This window comes from Chelonia mydas, chromosome 2 (genome assembly GCF_015237465.2).
Source record: "Chelonia mydas isolate rCheMyd1 chromosome 2, rCheMyd1.pri.v2, whole genome shotgun sequence".
In the NCBI taxonomy this organism is placed as follows: Eukaryota; Metazoa; Chordata; order Testudines; family Cheloniidae; genus Chelonia; species Chelonia mydas.
In genome coordinates, this window is record NC_057850.1 from 216,977,706 (window position 1) to 216,995,121 (window position 17,416).

Sequence of the window (17,416 nt, forward strand, 5' to 3'; positions counted from 1 at the left end):
CAGCCTCCTTCACTACACAACCTGATTAATCTCCAGGGCAGGTCCATCCTGTGCACTGAATGAGACAGAGATCATGTAGAAAAATATATGATAATGTAATTAAATACTTTATCATAATACCTATGGACAAAGGCACTGAATGAAGTTTGCACAGAGAATCTTAATTCTGACGTTTCCTAATTTTTGAGGGCTTGATTTTGCAATCTTAGTGTTCTTTTAATGTAGTTTTTGTGTGTAATATTGATATAGTCTGACTCAGCTGCCTGGCCACTTCTCTTTGACTGAGAAAATATGCAAGGTCCATGCAGCACTTGAACTGGCTCTAGAACTTCAGGCTATTGTAGTTATAAATCAATATAATGACACTCATTAATTTGTATCTATATTATCTGCATTATTTATAATATCAGTTGCATATTATACACGTAACCACTACACTAAAACCATCTTATTTTAATCCTTTTAGAAATGTTTAGCGTTCAATCCCACCAAGAGGATATCTGCCTATGTTGCCCTGTCTCACCCTTATTTCCATGATCTGGAGAAATGCAAGGAGAATCTGGACTCCCACATGTCAACCAGCCAAAACTCCAATGAGGTGAATAAATCATAAGGCTGAGTGAAGGTGAACCTACAAATGAGCAAGATGTGTAGCTGACAAAGGTCACTGTCTCTAGCTGTTCTAATGAAGATCATTATTTGGAGGTTTTACACGTCTGTCTGCTTCTTCAGGATGGTGATGTGCTCCAAGGAAACCAACCTAGTTTACTTTCATCAAAGCAATGCAAGAGCCAGGGCTTTCACCTACTCCCATTGCAGCTTTATGTGTTTGTGTCTGTTTTGTTTAACTACCTGGGAAAACTCCAGATGAAGAGAAGCTGCTGATCAGTTTTGCTGCCATTTTATTCTTCTCACATTGAATGCTGCCAGTGTTCCAGTCACTGCCAAAACATGATGCAATCTCTCCCTCTAGCTGCTGAAGCCTCATCTGGTATTTTTTAATTGTTATTTTGGGATCTCTTAAAGTGATATTTAAAAGAATGGCATTGAAATTTTGGATCTCTACAACCCACAAATAATTGATAAGTACATGAATGCGTCTAGCTACTGTTGGTAACATACACGGAGGTGCTTCCCCAGTTGAAAACTCGGACAAATAATTTTATTATTTCATTACTGTCCATAAAAATAATAATGATGATAAACTGAACCAATTTTTAGTTTTTTTAAATATACAAATGAATTATTAACTAGATGAGTTTATGTGCATGTCGCAAAAATAAGTTAAAAAAACTTTTAGGGACTTATTCTCTAAAGACGCTTTACTCTCCAAAAATATTGTTGTTTGAATCAGTCAATGAAGTCTAACTTTTTATTTCTTTCTCAAAACAATTGCAAGCACATGTTCCATGATCTAGTACAGAATTTTATAATCTGTAGGTCAAAGAGGTATATAGAGCTGATGAAAATCAAAACAGGGTTTCCCATTGTAACAAACTTATTAGCAACCAAAAAGTAACTTAGAAAAATGTTTCCTGTTTTAGAAGCAGAGAATTCTTTGATTAAGGAGAAGAACACTTATGCATATGTGCTATATTGGATGGAATATACTGTGCTGCTTTACCTGTAACACACAACACATACAACACAGTGTATGAACATTATTCATGTTTCATTTACTAGCAGATTTTTTTTCTGTGCAGAAATGCATGAGCGTCCCTCCTAACCCACCATGTGGGTATATTGGCACACCATATTTCTCACTCTGCTAGCAGTAATGTGCCATAATTGAAAGTCAATATAATAAAACAATTCACATAACTTTTTAGCAGTTATTTTAAATATTACATTACATTTTTATATTTAGTATTTTTACCTTAACTAAAATATATTTTCATTATTTTTAAAAGAAACTTTTATTTTTTTAGTACTGTGCGGAAAAAGTAAATATTTTAAATCCATAAAGTAAAGGCTTTTCCCTAACCTAAACTTCAGTGCAGTTGCCTGGATATAACTCAAGGGAACATCTGGCCCAGTGAGTTAACCCCTGCTATAAAGGTAGATTAGGCACTACTGCAATATAAATAATAATATACATAGCAGCTACCATTGCTTACTCCTGTGATGGTCCTTCGTATGCTATCCTACTTTTCTTGCCTCTGTTTCATCTGTTCTAGCAACTGAGCCAGTATCCATATCCTCACTCACAGCATGCTTGGCAGTGGCAGGTCACCAGTGCCACGCTGAGCAATATATATTTTTCCAGCTATGGCATGGGAGCCTGTGGCTGTCTCCCTGGCAGGTTCCTCGGTTATGTGGCAGACTGGCTCTGTGGCAAACTTCACCATTAGCTCTGAGCTGTTTAGCACTTAGGCTGCTGCTAAGATAGTGAGTGGTTTTATCTACCTTTTGTGAAGGCATTCCTTTTCTGTTACACACCTAACAATGAGACTTGGGTTAAATTACTTCTGCGCTATGTAGGCCAAATTGTCAAAGGACCGGTTGCACATGCGCAGTGGCACCTGTCGGGTCTGGTCAAAGATCTACAGCATGAACAGGCAGGCTGTAAATTAGGCCGGATGAGTGCATCCAAGGCATGTGTGTACAGAGTCTGGACGCTTGCACAGCACAAGGCTTTTCCAAGGGGCTCAACGTGCCAGGCTGAAGGCCAGTGGGTAGCCAAGGCACCACTCAGCTGGTCTTGGCTCTGCCCTGTTCCCTCTCCCTCAGTGTCTAGACCCAAGGATAAATGAGATATCACTCGGTGGGTCTTGTCTCTACCCCATTCCCCGTGGTCTTAGTTTCTGCAGCCCGGAGAGGGCTGAGGGTGCCGCATGGCTGGTCTTGACATCCTTAGAAAAAGGTGGATCATAGTGCAATTAAACGAACCACAATTTCTATTAATAATTTTAAAACAGTTATTTAAAACAGAAAAAAAAATCCAGGCCAACCTTGCAAAATTAACAAATGGGGAAAAGGTCACTGCACAATTTAGCAATTTTTAAAACATTCCACATTTTATGTAGCACCACACTATTGTACATACTTTTTCAGGGCACAGAGCTGGCATCACCCTCTAGCAGCTGCCAGAGGACTATCTCCTGGACACTGCAGCTCTACAAGCACTATAAAGGGGGGAAAACATTAGTTGTTTTTAAAATCATGCTAAAAAACTGATGTGCAGAGGTGCTAGCAATCCCTCTGAAGGATGCAGTGTGAGAATCAGAACAGAGTAGAATACATCTACTCCATGTTATGCTCCATCCCGTCCAAGCCCCATTCCCAAACCCCCTCAGTGGAAAAAATATGCAGTTTGCCTTTCTCCAGCGCTCCAAGGCTGATTGCTATTCCCCATTTCCTCTACAGACTGTGTGTGTCCCTTGGGTACTACTGTCATGCATGTAGTGATAGGTGGGGATGTGGGAACTGGATTCAAAAGGGAGGTAGTTCTCTCCTTCCCTGCCATCACCACAGCAGTGAAGAAAACTGTTCACATACACTGTAAACAGGGCCCTTGCATGTAGCCCTACTTGGCCTTGACTTTGGCCTGAGTGAGTGCTGCAGACTTGGGTGAACACAGCTAAAAATTATTGAACAACAAAAATTAAATTAAAAAAAGTAAAAATAGTTCTTTATCTTCTGGAGCACCTCCAGCCAGGGTGTTCATTACAGTAGATGCCCAGATGTTCTGAGCAGTGGAAAGGAGCAACTCCCATCTACTGTCCAACATTATAGTCATTTGATGTTGTGCAAAGCTATCATCCCACAGGATCCTGCATGATTCTGCAGGCCAAGCAGACCCAACAACTGAAGAAACCACTAAGGCGAGGATAGTGTAGTCGCAGGTGTATTTGCTTCTGTACTATGAAAGTGTCTGTTTCCTCTGCTGATTCCTTACTGGCCCTCTGTGGCCCCCTGAGACCAATTTTCAGAAACTGAGCACCTGTTGGACTGCACATATTTCACACTGACATATAGTAACAGGTCATTAGCATATGCCAATATTATATTAATATATTCTAATGGCTGTTGTGCATCTAAAAGCACCCAGAACAAGATATGCCAAACCAAAGGCGAATAGATGGAGCTGACTGGTTGATCCAGTGGCCTTCCCTCTGCCTCCCCATGCCTCTCTCTCGTCCTCCTCAGCACAAACAGATCCAGGAAAGCTGCCTGGTGCTATCTCCCATGAGACTCCCTGTCACCCAGGAACCATGCCTGCCTACCACACAACAATTTTCAACTCCCACACAAATCGTCTTCCCTCACTGCTACTGCCTCTTTTGGCCCAGCAGCCAAGAGAGGGAAGATTAGATAGAACCTCCTCATGCACCTCCGAGTTTACACCTGACTACACTATGACTATGACTAGCTTGTGGACACCTTGTTTGTCTTGCGTGCACCAGTCAAAATTCTAAGCCCAACTGTTTATCTTTCAGCACACACAGCTGCTGCCCCCTTTGAAAATCCAAGCTTGTCTCCTGCTTGTGCCCCAAAATACGCCAACAAACCAGGATTCCTGCCTTCACAGGGTTTTGAAAATTTGGTCCTATATGCATAGCGTCCTTTCACAGGATCATAAACAGTGGATACTTTGCTCAAGCAGGAGTTTTGTTGGACACTATCCATATCCTGGTTCTCAGGCTCAATTTACACTTGAGTTTTCTGTATGAATAAGCAGAAATTTTTATACCATGTTACTCTGCACTGCTTATATACCAACTGTCTTTGAGAAGCATGTTTTACTGTACAAGAGCTAATTCTCTCAGCTGCTAGATACAGTGCCCATTTTAATATGTGGAATAAACAGCAAATATGCCATTCCAGTCATGTAGCCAGCAAACCGGGAGCACTTATCTGACTCACAGCTGAAAACACATCGGATGAATCATAAACCACATGGTGTGGTTGAAAAGACCACATAAATTAATTACGTTCCTAGTATGAGTTGAATTTGAATAACGAAACAGATGTTTCTTCTGAGAATTCTGTTCTTTAGAACCACTTTGCTAATGTTTTTCTGATGCGACAGTTTCAGGAATGGATGGATTTTTGCCAGGCCTATGATGTGATTTAGACAATATATACTGTAAGTGTGAATCCTTCTCATTTCGTACTTTTCTCCATGATTCAAAACTATTAACTCTAGTAAAGCCCTTTGCCTAAATCCAGTGATTAGCTGCCAAAATCTTAACAACGGGTTCCCTCCTCCGTCCACGAGGGGGTCATTGCCCACCCCCGCCCCCCGGGACTCCTGCCCCATCCAACCCCCCCACGTTCCTTGGTGCGCCCCCCCAGGAGCCCTGCCCCATCCACACTCCTCCCCTGTCCCCTGACTGCCCCCAGAACCGGGCAGGAGGGTCTCGTGGGCCTCCATAGTGGGTGTCCGCCCTGCCCCTAAAGAGCCAAAGGCACCTGCCGGGGGGTGAGGTGGGGAGTCCCAGAGGTGCTTACCTGGGGCAGCTTCCAGGAAGCACCTGGCAGGTCCCTCTGGCTCCTAGGGGCAGGGGAGCGTAGATGGGGGGGAGCAGGGGGAGCTCCCCCACTGATCACATCAAAAGTGGTGCCTTACGAGCACCCACGGGGAAAATTTGCTGGGTGCAGAGCTCTGGGGCGAGGAGCGGTTCCCCTGCTCGTCCCCCCTTCCCCCCGGGTTACCTGCTGCGGCGCGGGCGGCCCTCCTCACGCCCCCCCTGCCCCGGCTCACCTCCGCCTCCTGGGCCTGAGTGGGAAGCCGTGGCCTGCTTCTCAGCCTGCCCCAGCTTCCCGCGCAAACAGCTGATTTGCAGGAAGCCTGGGGGGGCGGAGAAGCAGAGCAGGGCACCGTATTTAGGGGAGGAGGCGGAGGCAGAGCGGAGGTGAGCTGGGGCCGGGGGTGGGGTGGGGAGCTGCCGGTGGGTGCTCTGCACTTTCCAAATTTTCCCCTTGGGTGCTCCAGAGCTGGAGCACCCATGGAGTCAGTGCCTAAAGCGCCACTTTTGGCCGGTTAAATTTAGAAGCCCTTTTAGAACCGGTTGTCCAACAACCAGTTCTAAAAGGGCTTCTAAATTTAACAACCAGTTCTATCGAACCAGTGCGAACCGGCTCCAGCTCACCACTGCCTAAATCTCACTGACAGAGTAGTTAGAATCAGGCTTAGGACCTGATCCTGTAGTCTTTATATAGGCAAAACTCCAATATTTATTTTATAGCCTCCGTCTCTTGACTTCACTGGGAGTTTTGCAGGTGTAATCAGGTCAGGAATTGGCCTTTAAGGACCTACATGTTCCAGTGTACTTATTTTCACAGGTTTTGCTTTGGTGCAGCCAGGCCTTTCAATAGACCGAGCAGGGCGACTGAAGAGCCTGTGTCAAATTCACTGAGGTTCTGTGCTGGCTTCCTCCAGCACAGAACCCGTGGGAGTGTCCCTGATGGCAGGACGTCTATGCAGGCGAGTTGCAAGGACACAAGGCTCCAGTCACTTTCCGTTTGTCAAGTGGCCTGCAGCTAATCAGCACGTCACTGGCTGGGAAAGGAACCTGGTTAGGGCAGCCCCTAGGTGTCCCCCACCCGCAAATTCCTATTGACCTCCGCTCAAAATTACAGCTGCTAGCAAAAACTCTGAGATACTGCTACCTGCCTTCTGCTGGATGAAGCTCTTCTGGGGTGCAGTGGGCCAGGCTGGCACAGGGAGGTGTTGTTTGCACCTCCCTATACCATTGGGAGTTAATTTGTTGCCTTATTGTTTGAGGTGACAGAGCTTGAATTGGTCAAAAGCTGGGAACCTAGCATATTTATTTAATTCCTGCAAAACCTTCAGAATGTCCTTGTCAACATTAGCATCTCTGCTTGATGCTAACTTTCACTCTTGATCTTATATATGTAGAAGTTTGTCTTGAAATCAGTGTATTAGAAAAACAGTTCTACTAAACTTTGGGGGGAACTTGAGAATTAATTTTTTAAATACATAGCAAATTAAATTTTCTATGCTGAAACGTACTATTAACTATAAGCAAGCTATTAATTTTTTTCCCACTTGGATGCTTAAAATCAGGATACTAAAAACCAAACATATGGAGTGTTGCAGTCTTCCTTTGTTAAGGGAAATATTTTCAGAAACAGCGTCTCAAATACTGGGTGCAAGTTTGTTTTTGCACATGCAATTACTGTGCAAATTAAATTTTAGGCATGCAAAATTATGCCCACAACTTTAATAGCCTAAATATCTATTGACATTCTTGTATCCTATTCATGCAGACAATTATCTTATTTCTGTGAGTTATTTATTTTATTATATCTCTGTATAAATTTTGCAAAGCAACAGTTGCAAATTGCTATTTAGTGCCATTAATCCAATTCCCATTTATGGGTGTGATTCTACAATGTGCTGATAACCCTCAAATCCCAGTGCTTCACATTAATTTGGAGGAGTTTTGCCATTGATTTAAAAGAGAGCTGAATCAGGCCCTAAGAGAGAAAATGACCCAAGGTGTGTATATATTAACAAACACACACCTTTGTCATGTTTACTGCTACCTGTAGTTTAAAGCTTAGTATACGTCGTATACAAATGACAATGTATGCACAGCATAATAATATATGCATACTATAAACAATAAAATAACCATAAAAACACTGAGAAATTCTGTCTCGCTGATTAAGTTCGTGCAGAAAACCAGCTAAAGAAATGTATTCCTTTATCTTTAAAAGTAACAAATGTTTACATGCCTAGACTTTGAAGGTTGTATATGTTTTCCATAAATGTAATTTCTCCTTTTAAAAAACAGTGCTTTGTGAACCAAAATAGCATAATCATCAATCTAATACTGAATCAAATAGGATCCTAATCTCAGAAATGGCCCTGCAAGAACCTACATGCCCCCTCAGCTCTCATTATACTCAACGGCAGCTGACAATGTTCAGCATCTGATATGGTTGGACCCTTTGTTTGTTTTCCTGACATAAATGCCTGAGGCCTGGTCTATACTTAAAACTTAGGTTGACATAGCTACAGTGATAAGGGGTGTGAAAACTCCACACCCTGAGCACTGTAGCTATGACAACCTAACCCCGATGTAGACGCAGCTAAGTCATTGGACGAATGCTTCCGTCAACCTAGTTACCGTTTCTTGGTGAGGTGGAGTTCCTACAGCAATGGGAAAAAACCTTTCATTGGTATTAGCTGCATCTATACTATGGGGTTATAGCTATGCTGCTATAGCCCCCATAGTGAAGACACAGCCTGCTCTGAGTGAATTCTATGGAAGAGTGGCTATTGACTTCAACAGGGGCAGGCTTAGTCCCATAAATGTTTCTACAGTACGCACATGAGAGCAAATCATATTTATAGGTCTTTCAGTAATGTGTTTGAGACATGTTATATACAGGGTTTTTCAAACTGGGGGTCGGGACCCCTTAGGGGGTCGTGAGGTTATTACATGGGGGGTTGCAAGTGACAGCCTCGACCCCAAACCTGGCTTTGCCTCCAGCATTTATAATGGTTAAATATATAAAAAAGTGTTTTTAATTTATAAAGGGGGGTCTCACTCAGAGGCTTACTATGTGAAAGGGGTCACCAGTACAAAAGTTTGAGAATCATTGTTATATATCAATAAAACCTTTGCAGTGGATTGTATTGCACATTTATGAATAGCAAAGGACATTCCCATCCATCGTTAAAAGTATTGTGCAGCAAAACTAATAGACAACAACATTTGTGCCTGTCTCTCACTCTCTCTCTCTCTAATATCACTGTTTTTTCCACTTCAGATAAAATGTTTTATCTATGTTAGAAAATACATGAAGGGTTTGATCCTGTCTTCCATGGGCACACTGAAATCAATGGGACTTTGGATGCCTAAGGAAGGCAGACATAGTCTCTTATACGGATACCTTGATATTGATTGATTATCGTAGAGCAAATTTTTGTTTATGAGAGATGTTAGAGAAAAGATGTTGCCTGCTTTTAAAAATATGGTTTTAGCTAAAATGAGAAATGGGATTATAAACTGCTTTTTGGAAAATGATGTTGGATTAAGAAAGGAGGAGTGTATTTTTACATGAGCCTGAAGAGTTGATATGTTCACAGAAAGTTTTATGGAGGAACTGAATCTAGGCATAAATTAATTCTAAATAGCATTTTAACGCTGATTAGTAGGGCCCTTCCAAAATCACAGCCGTGAAAAATGCATCACAGACCTTGAAATCTGGTCTTTTGCGTACTTTTACCCTATACTATACTGATTTCACAGGGGAGTCTACGGTTTCTCAAACTGGGGGTCCCGACCGAAAAGGAGGTTGTCGGGGGTGTCACAAGGTTTTTGTAGGGGGTCACAGTATTCCTACCCTTAGTTCTGCGCTGCCTTCAGGGAGGGGTGGCCAGAGAGCAGCAGCTGCTGGCCAAATGCCCAGCTCTGAAGGCAGCACCCCACCAGCGGCAGCACAAAAGTAAGGGTGGCAATACCATACCATGCCACCCTTACTTCTACGCTGCTGCCTTCAGGGCTGGGCAGCCGGAGAGTGGCGGCTGCTGGCTGAGGGCTCAGCTCTGAAGGCAGAAGCACAGAAGTAAAGGTAGCAATACCACAACCCCCCTACAATAACCTTGCAACCCTCCCTACAGGCCCTTTTTAGGTCAGGAACCCTACCGTTACAACACCATGAAATTTCAGATTTAAATATCTGGAATCATTAAATTTACAATTTTTTAAATCCTATGACCACGACATTGACTAAAATGGACTGTGAATTTCGTAGGGCCCTACTGATTAGAAGTAAAACAATCCATACGGTTTCACTGAAAGGAGAGGAGAAAACAGGTAAAGTTACCCTTGTGAGTCATTGTAACTCCCAGTGTCAGTTGCAATAAAAAATGCAGAATGTGCAGCAGTAAGTGCAAGGAAATTGCTTTCACTGCATGCCAAAAGGATAACAAATGGTGTTAAATGCTTTAGTATGTTAGGTGCTCGATCCTGCAAAGAGCTGAGCACTCTGGGCCAATCGAGCAACATGTGTTTAACATCAAGCACTTGAGTAGTCCGTTGATTTCAATGGACACCTCAAGTGCTTGACATTAAACACGTGCTTTGCTGGAGTGGCCCAGAGTGCTCAGCACTTTGCAGGATTGAGCCTTATCCCAGACCCTCTGCACAGTGCCCAGCCTAGGTATCGCAGCAGGGCCTGGAGCAGGAGGAAGGGGAGGAGGAATCCCCCACATGCCAAACAGCAGGAATGGAGCCTCCATAGCTGGTATGTCAGCGTAAGAACTAGAGTTCACTCTGTGAACCTAGTTGCCACCCTGTCGGCAAGAGAGGAGGATGAGGGGCTGTGTAGTGGTTCAGGGGCTGTGTCCAGAAGAGTGGGCAGAAACTGAGACTAAGGGCCTAATTTTGGTCCCTGCACTAATTATGAGTAAATAGGCTTGGCACAGGCGGGGGAGGGGGGCTACGGGGGACGGACAGACAAGGGGGCACATTCAGTGGTGTCAGGGAATGGACACCTCCTCCTAGGCTGCAGAGCAGCCTCTCAATGGTGTTCACTTCATCGACATAGTCACAGGTCTCCCAGCCAATCACACTCTCTGTGTCTTACCAAGGAGCCCTTTGCAGCGGGCTCTCAAAATCCTGCCTCCCCTTGTGCAGCAGAACTTTATTGGTTCTGCTGCCTGTCAGGATTTCCATGACATGGAGGTGGGGGGTAGGATTTGTCCCTGAAACACACTGGATTGTGAAATAACATTTGCAGGATGAAATTCACAAAATATGTCTGTCCCATTTGCTCCATTTGGAGAAACTACTAGGACTTCCACAGAAACATCTTTTATTAGATGGTATTTATTACTCATAGTTGTACCCTGTATCTGACATGCTGCTACTTCAGAATTCGGAACTACAGCACCTTAAAAGCTAGAGTGAGTTTAACCACCTTTGCATCACTGCTGGTGCAACGATGGATGGTCTGTTATTTTGCATGTGGATTTGTAAGTGTCCCTGATTTGCAGGAACATCACTGATTTGTGCCATTGTTTTTCCTCATTAGGAACTGGGGATTAGTATAGTAAAATATGAAAGATTTTAAAGGGCTTTCTTTGTTCACACCATTTCTATTTGCAGCCTCAGAATATTTATCTCCCCCCGCCCCTTTTCAATGACTTTTATTAATGTTGCTCTTTACTTCCATGTCAGAGAAATGTGTAAAATATATCCACATACTGGTGTCAACAGCTATAGGGTCAAATGTGCAGTCCTTAGTCAAAAATCCCTCTGAAATAGAGCCCTTCCCTCCCCAAATAATTTCCACACTCCACACCACAAATAGCCATCAGCATTCTCTGTTTTACTCAGATACTTTACAGCGCACATCCCTATAGTATCTGAGCAGGCAGCATGTGCCCCACTCTGTCCAAGTAGGAGAAACTTGACTCCCTGCCTGGTACATCCCTGCCTGTTTTACCTTGGCTAATGTCCTGACACAACTTGAATCCAGACTCAAGATGCATCTCCACACTGCCAGCACATGGCCAGCCAGCAATCAGATGTATGATTTGCATCCTGCTGCTCACTGCTGTGTCAGGGCCCACTCCACCTCTGTGCTGCAGATCCCAAGAATAATCTTAATCCCCCCTTCTCCCCAGCTCCTACAGTACTTCTACATGTATTTGCTCTGATTTATACTTTCCACTATCAATCTGGCTAAGATAGGTCATTTCCAAAGAGCTTTCCAGTCAAGGACCACCCCCGCCACCCCCCGCATCCAAGTCACAGTTTAATCAGATGAACGCATGCCATGCAGCTCCCTCCTGCCCTGCATGTTTTGTCATTGATCTTGCCCCATTCATACAGCTTTCTGTGGGAGGAGAGCCTTGGGAAGAGCAAAGGTTCAATATCAAATGTGCACTTTAAATGACATTCAGTGCCAAAAGAGGCACCATCTGTTCACAGTGCATCAAAAACAGTCAGTTTCACACCCTGACATTTACTCTGGTTGATGCTCCCAATCCCAATTATACCACTTGTGCCCCAGTAAACCATTGTTACCTTCACGTCTCTTGCTGCTTGTGTTCATATGATACACAAGCAAAGAGTGGGAGATTATAGGTCTGAATATGCTGGAATGAACAAAATGTATTTCATTGACCAAAACAAGTACCTCTTGATTCAGCAGATCACTCACTAAACACAGCAGGCCAGATCTTTGGCCCTTTCAGAGGCTCCTTTGCACTGCTTTTAGATGCCTTAATGCAGTAAATGATGATTTCCCTATTGTAGAGGAATCTTCAATAGCTGTAGGGCTGGCTATTCCAGCCTTACACCGCTCTCCTTTCTGGAGTAGATTGGGGATGAAGAGAGGGTGATTCTGGCCAGCAAAGTGGCTCCTTGAGCACTGCTGTCCACCAGCAGAAGTTAGAGCAGTCTTAAGAGCAAGAGTGATCCATGGTGAATGAGAAATCTGAGTCCAGGGGAAAAACACAAAATGATCAGCTCTGGAGAACGGTATTAAGATACAGAGCCTCTGGGTCAGTGGTTCTCAACCTTTTCCTAGCTGAGACTCAAAATCCATACATGGTTTCTTGCAATGCCACACCGAATCCTACAACCCTTTGCAATTACACAGCAAAAAGCATGTCTGAGTTTGGGTGCTGGCAAGGGGTTTCTGAGGTTTGGGTTTAATGAGATGGCTTCAGGGACTTGCTGTCTGTAAGAGAGGGAGGGATGATGAGCTTTTGGTACGGAGTCATCTCCCTGCCCAATGCTCAGCTCCACTGAAGTGAGGAGTTCCATTGTGATTGGAATAAAGAGCTAAAGGGGGGCAAGGCAGAGGCATCAAGAGAAAAGGGCATGGCATGAGCTGCCTTTTGCTTTCCCTGTGCAGGCTCCAAGCAACCCAGTGATTTTGGTGTTTCCTTAGATGGTATGGTATGACATCCTCCCACCATTGCTCTCTTCTGCTTTGCATACCAACAGGTGAAAAGTGCTGCTCTAGATTACTAGTTCAGAACCAGACTAAGTCAGCAGTGACTAAAAACTGTTCCCATCTGATAGTAGTTTTATGGACAATGTGAAATGTGTTGGAGGTCTCAGCCCAGAGTTTAGCAGACAGGTGTCTGTTTCACCAAAATCACCATTACAACTGGCACTACTTAACGCCCTGGAAGTCATACTCAGCCAAGGTCAAAGACTGGATGCAGGATCTAGAAGCCAATCTACCCTCCCACTGGGAGGTGACCCCTTTAGAGCAATGATTGGGGGTGAGTGAAGAAATTTGCATAATTGCTGCACTTTTAAGAAGGCTTGTGGGCCTGATCCAGTTGGAACAGAGCCTAAAAGAGGACATCAGTCTCCAGGGCTGTCAATCGGGCACCTTTCACAAGCATTAGAGTCACTTCTTTTTTAAATAAAGAAACAGAGAAACTATGCTTAAAGTTAAGATATGAAGCTGCCATTTATTTTTTCCTTAACAGAGACAGTATCACTTTGGCACTTAAATCAACCTGAGGCACACACTGATTATTTCCTTTCCAGCCTCTGATTTCTTTATAAGTTCTTTTCAGATTAGTGTATTTATGGCCCCTTTTGTTCCAGTTCATGTAAATGCTCTGTTTCTGACTCTGGGTCTGGGTGGGGTTTGTTTGGTTTTTTTATGCAATGCTTACATTACTTTGAACAGCTTTAAAAGCAGAATGTCTTTGAATGTTCTAATAAATGAAAAATCGTACCTTCCAAAATGATGTCTTATAAGTTGAAGTGTATACTATGGGAATGTTGTTGATATTATTATAGCTCCTTAAAGCATCACAATATGCTTTACCTTGTGTGTCTTTTAAATTCTATACAGTAGTGTAAATCTGTATTTCCTCACTAGCTCTATACTCTTCAGTCTGAGGATTCGATCCTTCAAACACATGTGAATAACTTCATTCACTTCAGCAGTCCCACTGAACTGAATGGGACTACTCAAATGAGTAAAGGTACTCATGTAAGTGTTACAGGATCAAGCCTTTAGTTAATAACTGATTGTAATAGTGAGGACACATGGTTAGTAACAGCACCCAGACACCAGCAAATGGGGTCTTTGTTAATGTGGATACATTTATATCCAAGTTATTCAACATTAACATAAATTATTGCTATTATAATTCAAGTATATTATCTGTAACTGAAATACACTAGTCCTGTGAAAGTGTAGTTGCCAGGAAAAGCATTGGGTCTTTTATAGATTTATATTTACGTTTAGCAGTCATTTTAGTTATTGACATAAAGCTAGTTTCATAGAGAGGCAAATGATAGATAAATTGTAATGTTCCTGAATAAGCTGCGTACTGTACATTTGAATTTTGAAACTAGAAACTGTTTGTTCAGATGTAGTATTTTTAAATGCCTAGAGGGTTTGTTTGTTTGTTTGATTTAATATGTAAAGGAATAAACATAAATTACTTTGAAATTTTATTGTAGAGCTAAATGTACATATAGCATAATGTGGGGGAAAATCGTTTGAAAGATTAAAATTAGAAATCATTTCACATAGCTGCCATTTTGGCTTTATTTTGTTTGCAGTAGTCATAGTAGATAACAGTCAGTAACAGATACTTATATCAGTGCCTGAGTTTGCCTGGCTTCTCGTGATTAAAATAAGTTTTTGCAATGATAAAATTGCTCTTGTATGTTTGAGTGTGTTTCTGGAAAAAGGCAAAACTACGTAAGGTTGTTGAAATAAAGAGAAATATGAAAGTAGCAAGCTTAGAGACTGCTGTGGAAATACAACTACATGAAATAGGGTCTAGGTTTCAAAGTATTTTAAATCAATGGGCCTAATTCACTCCTTTACACTGACTATAGTTAAATTATACCAGGGATGAATTTGGCCCATTAAGTCTATAAATTTCAATATCAGGCATCTCAGGTTTATATACAAATAATATAGTTTAGTAATTAAACAAAAATAGATTATACTTATGGTAGTGTGTGACCAGATATAATTAGCCCTAATAACGTTAGTTTTCTCAAATTTTCTATGGGTTATTTTTTGATACAAAGAATGAAAAGCAAGTGTCTTAGTGAAATAGGGATATGTGGAGATAAGCACAATGTTGGTACAAAAGGTACCAAAATTAGAAATTTAGGTCTCAGTGCTCCAGACATTTATGAACTCAACAGAATAACTGGGATGACTTGTGTGTAAAGTTAAGCATGTGTGTATATGACTGTAATAAGGTATTGGTTCTGAAATCTGCAAGATATGTGACATTTTCAAAAGGCCTTGTTAAAAATGTTGTTTTTGGTGTTATGTGGTTTATTTTGAACAGTGGGCCAGATTCTGAATGCAGTTGCACTGATACAGATGGTTTCAGTGGAGTCAAAAACATCAAAAGTAGTTCCAAGTTATTTTGCCATGCTCTGAGCCACATCCTCAATTGGTATAAATCAGCAGAGTTCCATTGACTTCTCTGGTTCTATCCCAAATTATACCAGTTGAGGAGCTGGCCCCTTGTATTCTAGATCAAGTCATTTAACGTAACATTCAGTATGACTGTATTTTACAAGGTGAAAAGTTACCTAAGGTGCAAACTATACTACATAGACTATCATTTATATCTATTCACAGGACATGATTTCACTGTATCACTTCCTACTTGAAATTCAGTCTGTTATTTTAATATCAGGGTACAAACATGAAAGGTGCGTGTATTACTGTTTCTTTTAAAGGTGCATAATTATTTTTATTCAGTGTGCCTAAAAATTCCTATTAAATGCTCTCTATGTGCTCCTCATTCATCATAAAATATGTGAAACGGTGCCTATATCACCTACAAATGTACAGAAATGTATATTAAATACAGACATTTCGCAAGATTGGTTTCTAGCTTTTATGTCTCGCAAATACTTTTCCTAGGCAGCACATATTCAGTATAAAGTGAATATATATATACATACATTATATGCATGCACGTATATATGAACAGTTACTTACACAAACTTCCTATCAACTACTGATTACATCAGTCTCATTCCGTCACTAATGCACTGCTTTATTCCTTACTTATCATGAGTTCATAAGAATAATTTCATAATGTGGCTACTATGGCTCTCAATCCTTCTTAAAAAGATTTTTTTCAATGTCTTATGGCTCAATCCTGCGACCCTTGCTAACATAAGTAATTATCTTCCTAAAGATCTCCCAACCCGTACACATATAATCCTGTTGAAATCAATGGGACAATTCACCAGAGCAAGAAATGGTCACATGAGTAAGGGTTACAGAACAAAACACTTACAGGCCATTCATGGTGTAAATCAAACTTGCATCACTTATCGACTTGCTTCTATGCATTTAAACTAAGTTAAATACACAGAGTTGTTTTGGAGAAACTAGTACAGCATTTTTTTGGCAGGGGTCCAGTGAGTCTAAATAAGCAAACCAATATCTTTAAAGTCATAAAGGTTTATAAACTAGGGTGAAAATCGCCTTCCCCTGCTCAAAGCCCAAGTAATAGTGGATGGGCGGAGGAGAATGGAATTCACACGGATTCCTACTATCTACTGCTCCAAGTGCCTTGCCTTCAACCTTGCCTTCTCATATATATATATATATATATATATAGGCTGTCAAGCGATTTATAATATTAACCGCGATTAATCACACTGTTAATAATAGAATACCGTTCATTTAAATATTTGTGGATGTTTTCTACATTTTAAAATATATTGATTTAAATTACAAAACAGAACACAAAGTTTACAGTGCTCACTTTATATTTATTTTTATTACAAATATTTGTGCTGTAAAAACCAAAAGAAATAGTATTTTTCAATTCACCTCATACAAGTACTGTAATGCAATCTCTTTATCATGAAAGTTGAACTTACAAAAATAAAACAATGTAAAACTTTAGAGCCTACAAGTCCACTCAGTCCTACTTACTCAGCCAATCGCTAAGACAAACAAGTTTGTTTACATTTGCAGGAGATAATGCTGCCCACTTCTTGTTTACAATGTCACCTGAAAGTGAGAACAGGCGTTGTTGTAGCTGGTGTCACAAGATATTTACGTGCCAGATGCACTAAAGATTCATATGTCCCTTCATCTTCAACCACCGTTCCAGAGGACATGCGTCCACGCTGATGACAGGTTCTGCTTGATAATGATCCAAAGCAGTGCATACCGGCGCATGTTCATTTTCATCATCTGAGTCAGATGCCACCAGCAGAAGGTTGATTTTCTTTTTTGGTGATTCGGGTTCTGTAGTTTCCACATCGGAGTGTTGTTCTTTTAAGACTTCTGAAAGCACCTTTTAAGACTTCCACACCTAATCCCTCTCAGATTTTGGAAGGCACCTCAGATTCTTAAACCTTGGGTCAAGTGCTGTAGCTATCTTTAGAAATCTCACATTGGTACCTTCTTTGAGTTTTGTGAAATCTGCAGCGAAATTGTTCTTAAAACG

General features: G+C 41.7%; 2 protein-coding genes across 6 annotated transcripts in view; one reads left to right on the forward strand and one right to left on the reverse strand.

Annotated features, from left to right (window-relative positions):
• CDK6 (cyclin dependent kinase 6) overlaps window positions 1-15,827 on the forward strand; it is a 198,353-nt gene extending 182,526 nt beyond the window's left edge. For all 5 annotated transcript variants that reach the window (XM_027822721.3, XM_043541202.1, XM_037890689.2 and 2 more), the window contains one exon: window positions 467-15,827. In XM_027822721.3, coding sequence (XP_027678522.1) covers window positions 467-613 — 147 coding nt within the window. In that variant the 3' untranslated portion in view covers window positions 614-15,827. The remainder of the gene's footprint in view (window positions 1-466) is intronic.
• The window catches only part of LOC122464737, a 25,048-nt gene continuing 7,632 nt past the window's right edge, over window positions 1-17,416 (reverse strand). The window contains exons 3-5 of the transcript XR_006289049.1: window positions 3,047-3,125; window positions 853-1,019; window positions 1-55 (exon numbers count right to left, since the gene is read on the reverse strand). The gene's annotated coding sequence lies outside the window, so the exon portion shown is untranslated. The remainder of the gene's footprint in view (window positions 56-852; window positions 1,020-3,046; window positions 3,126-17,416) is intronic.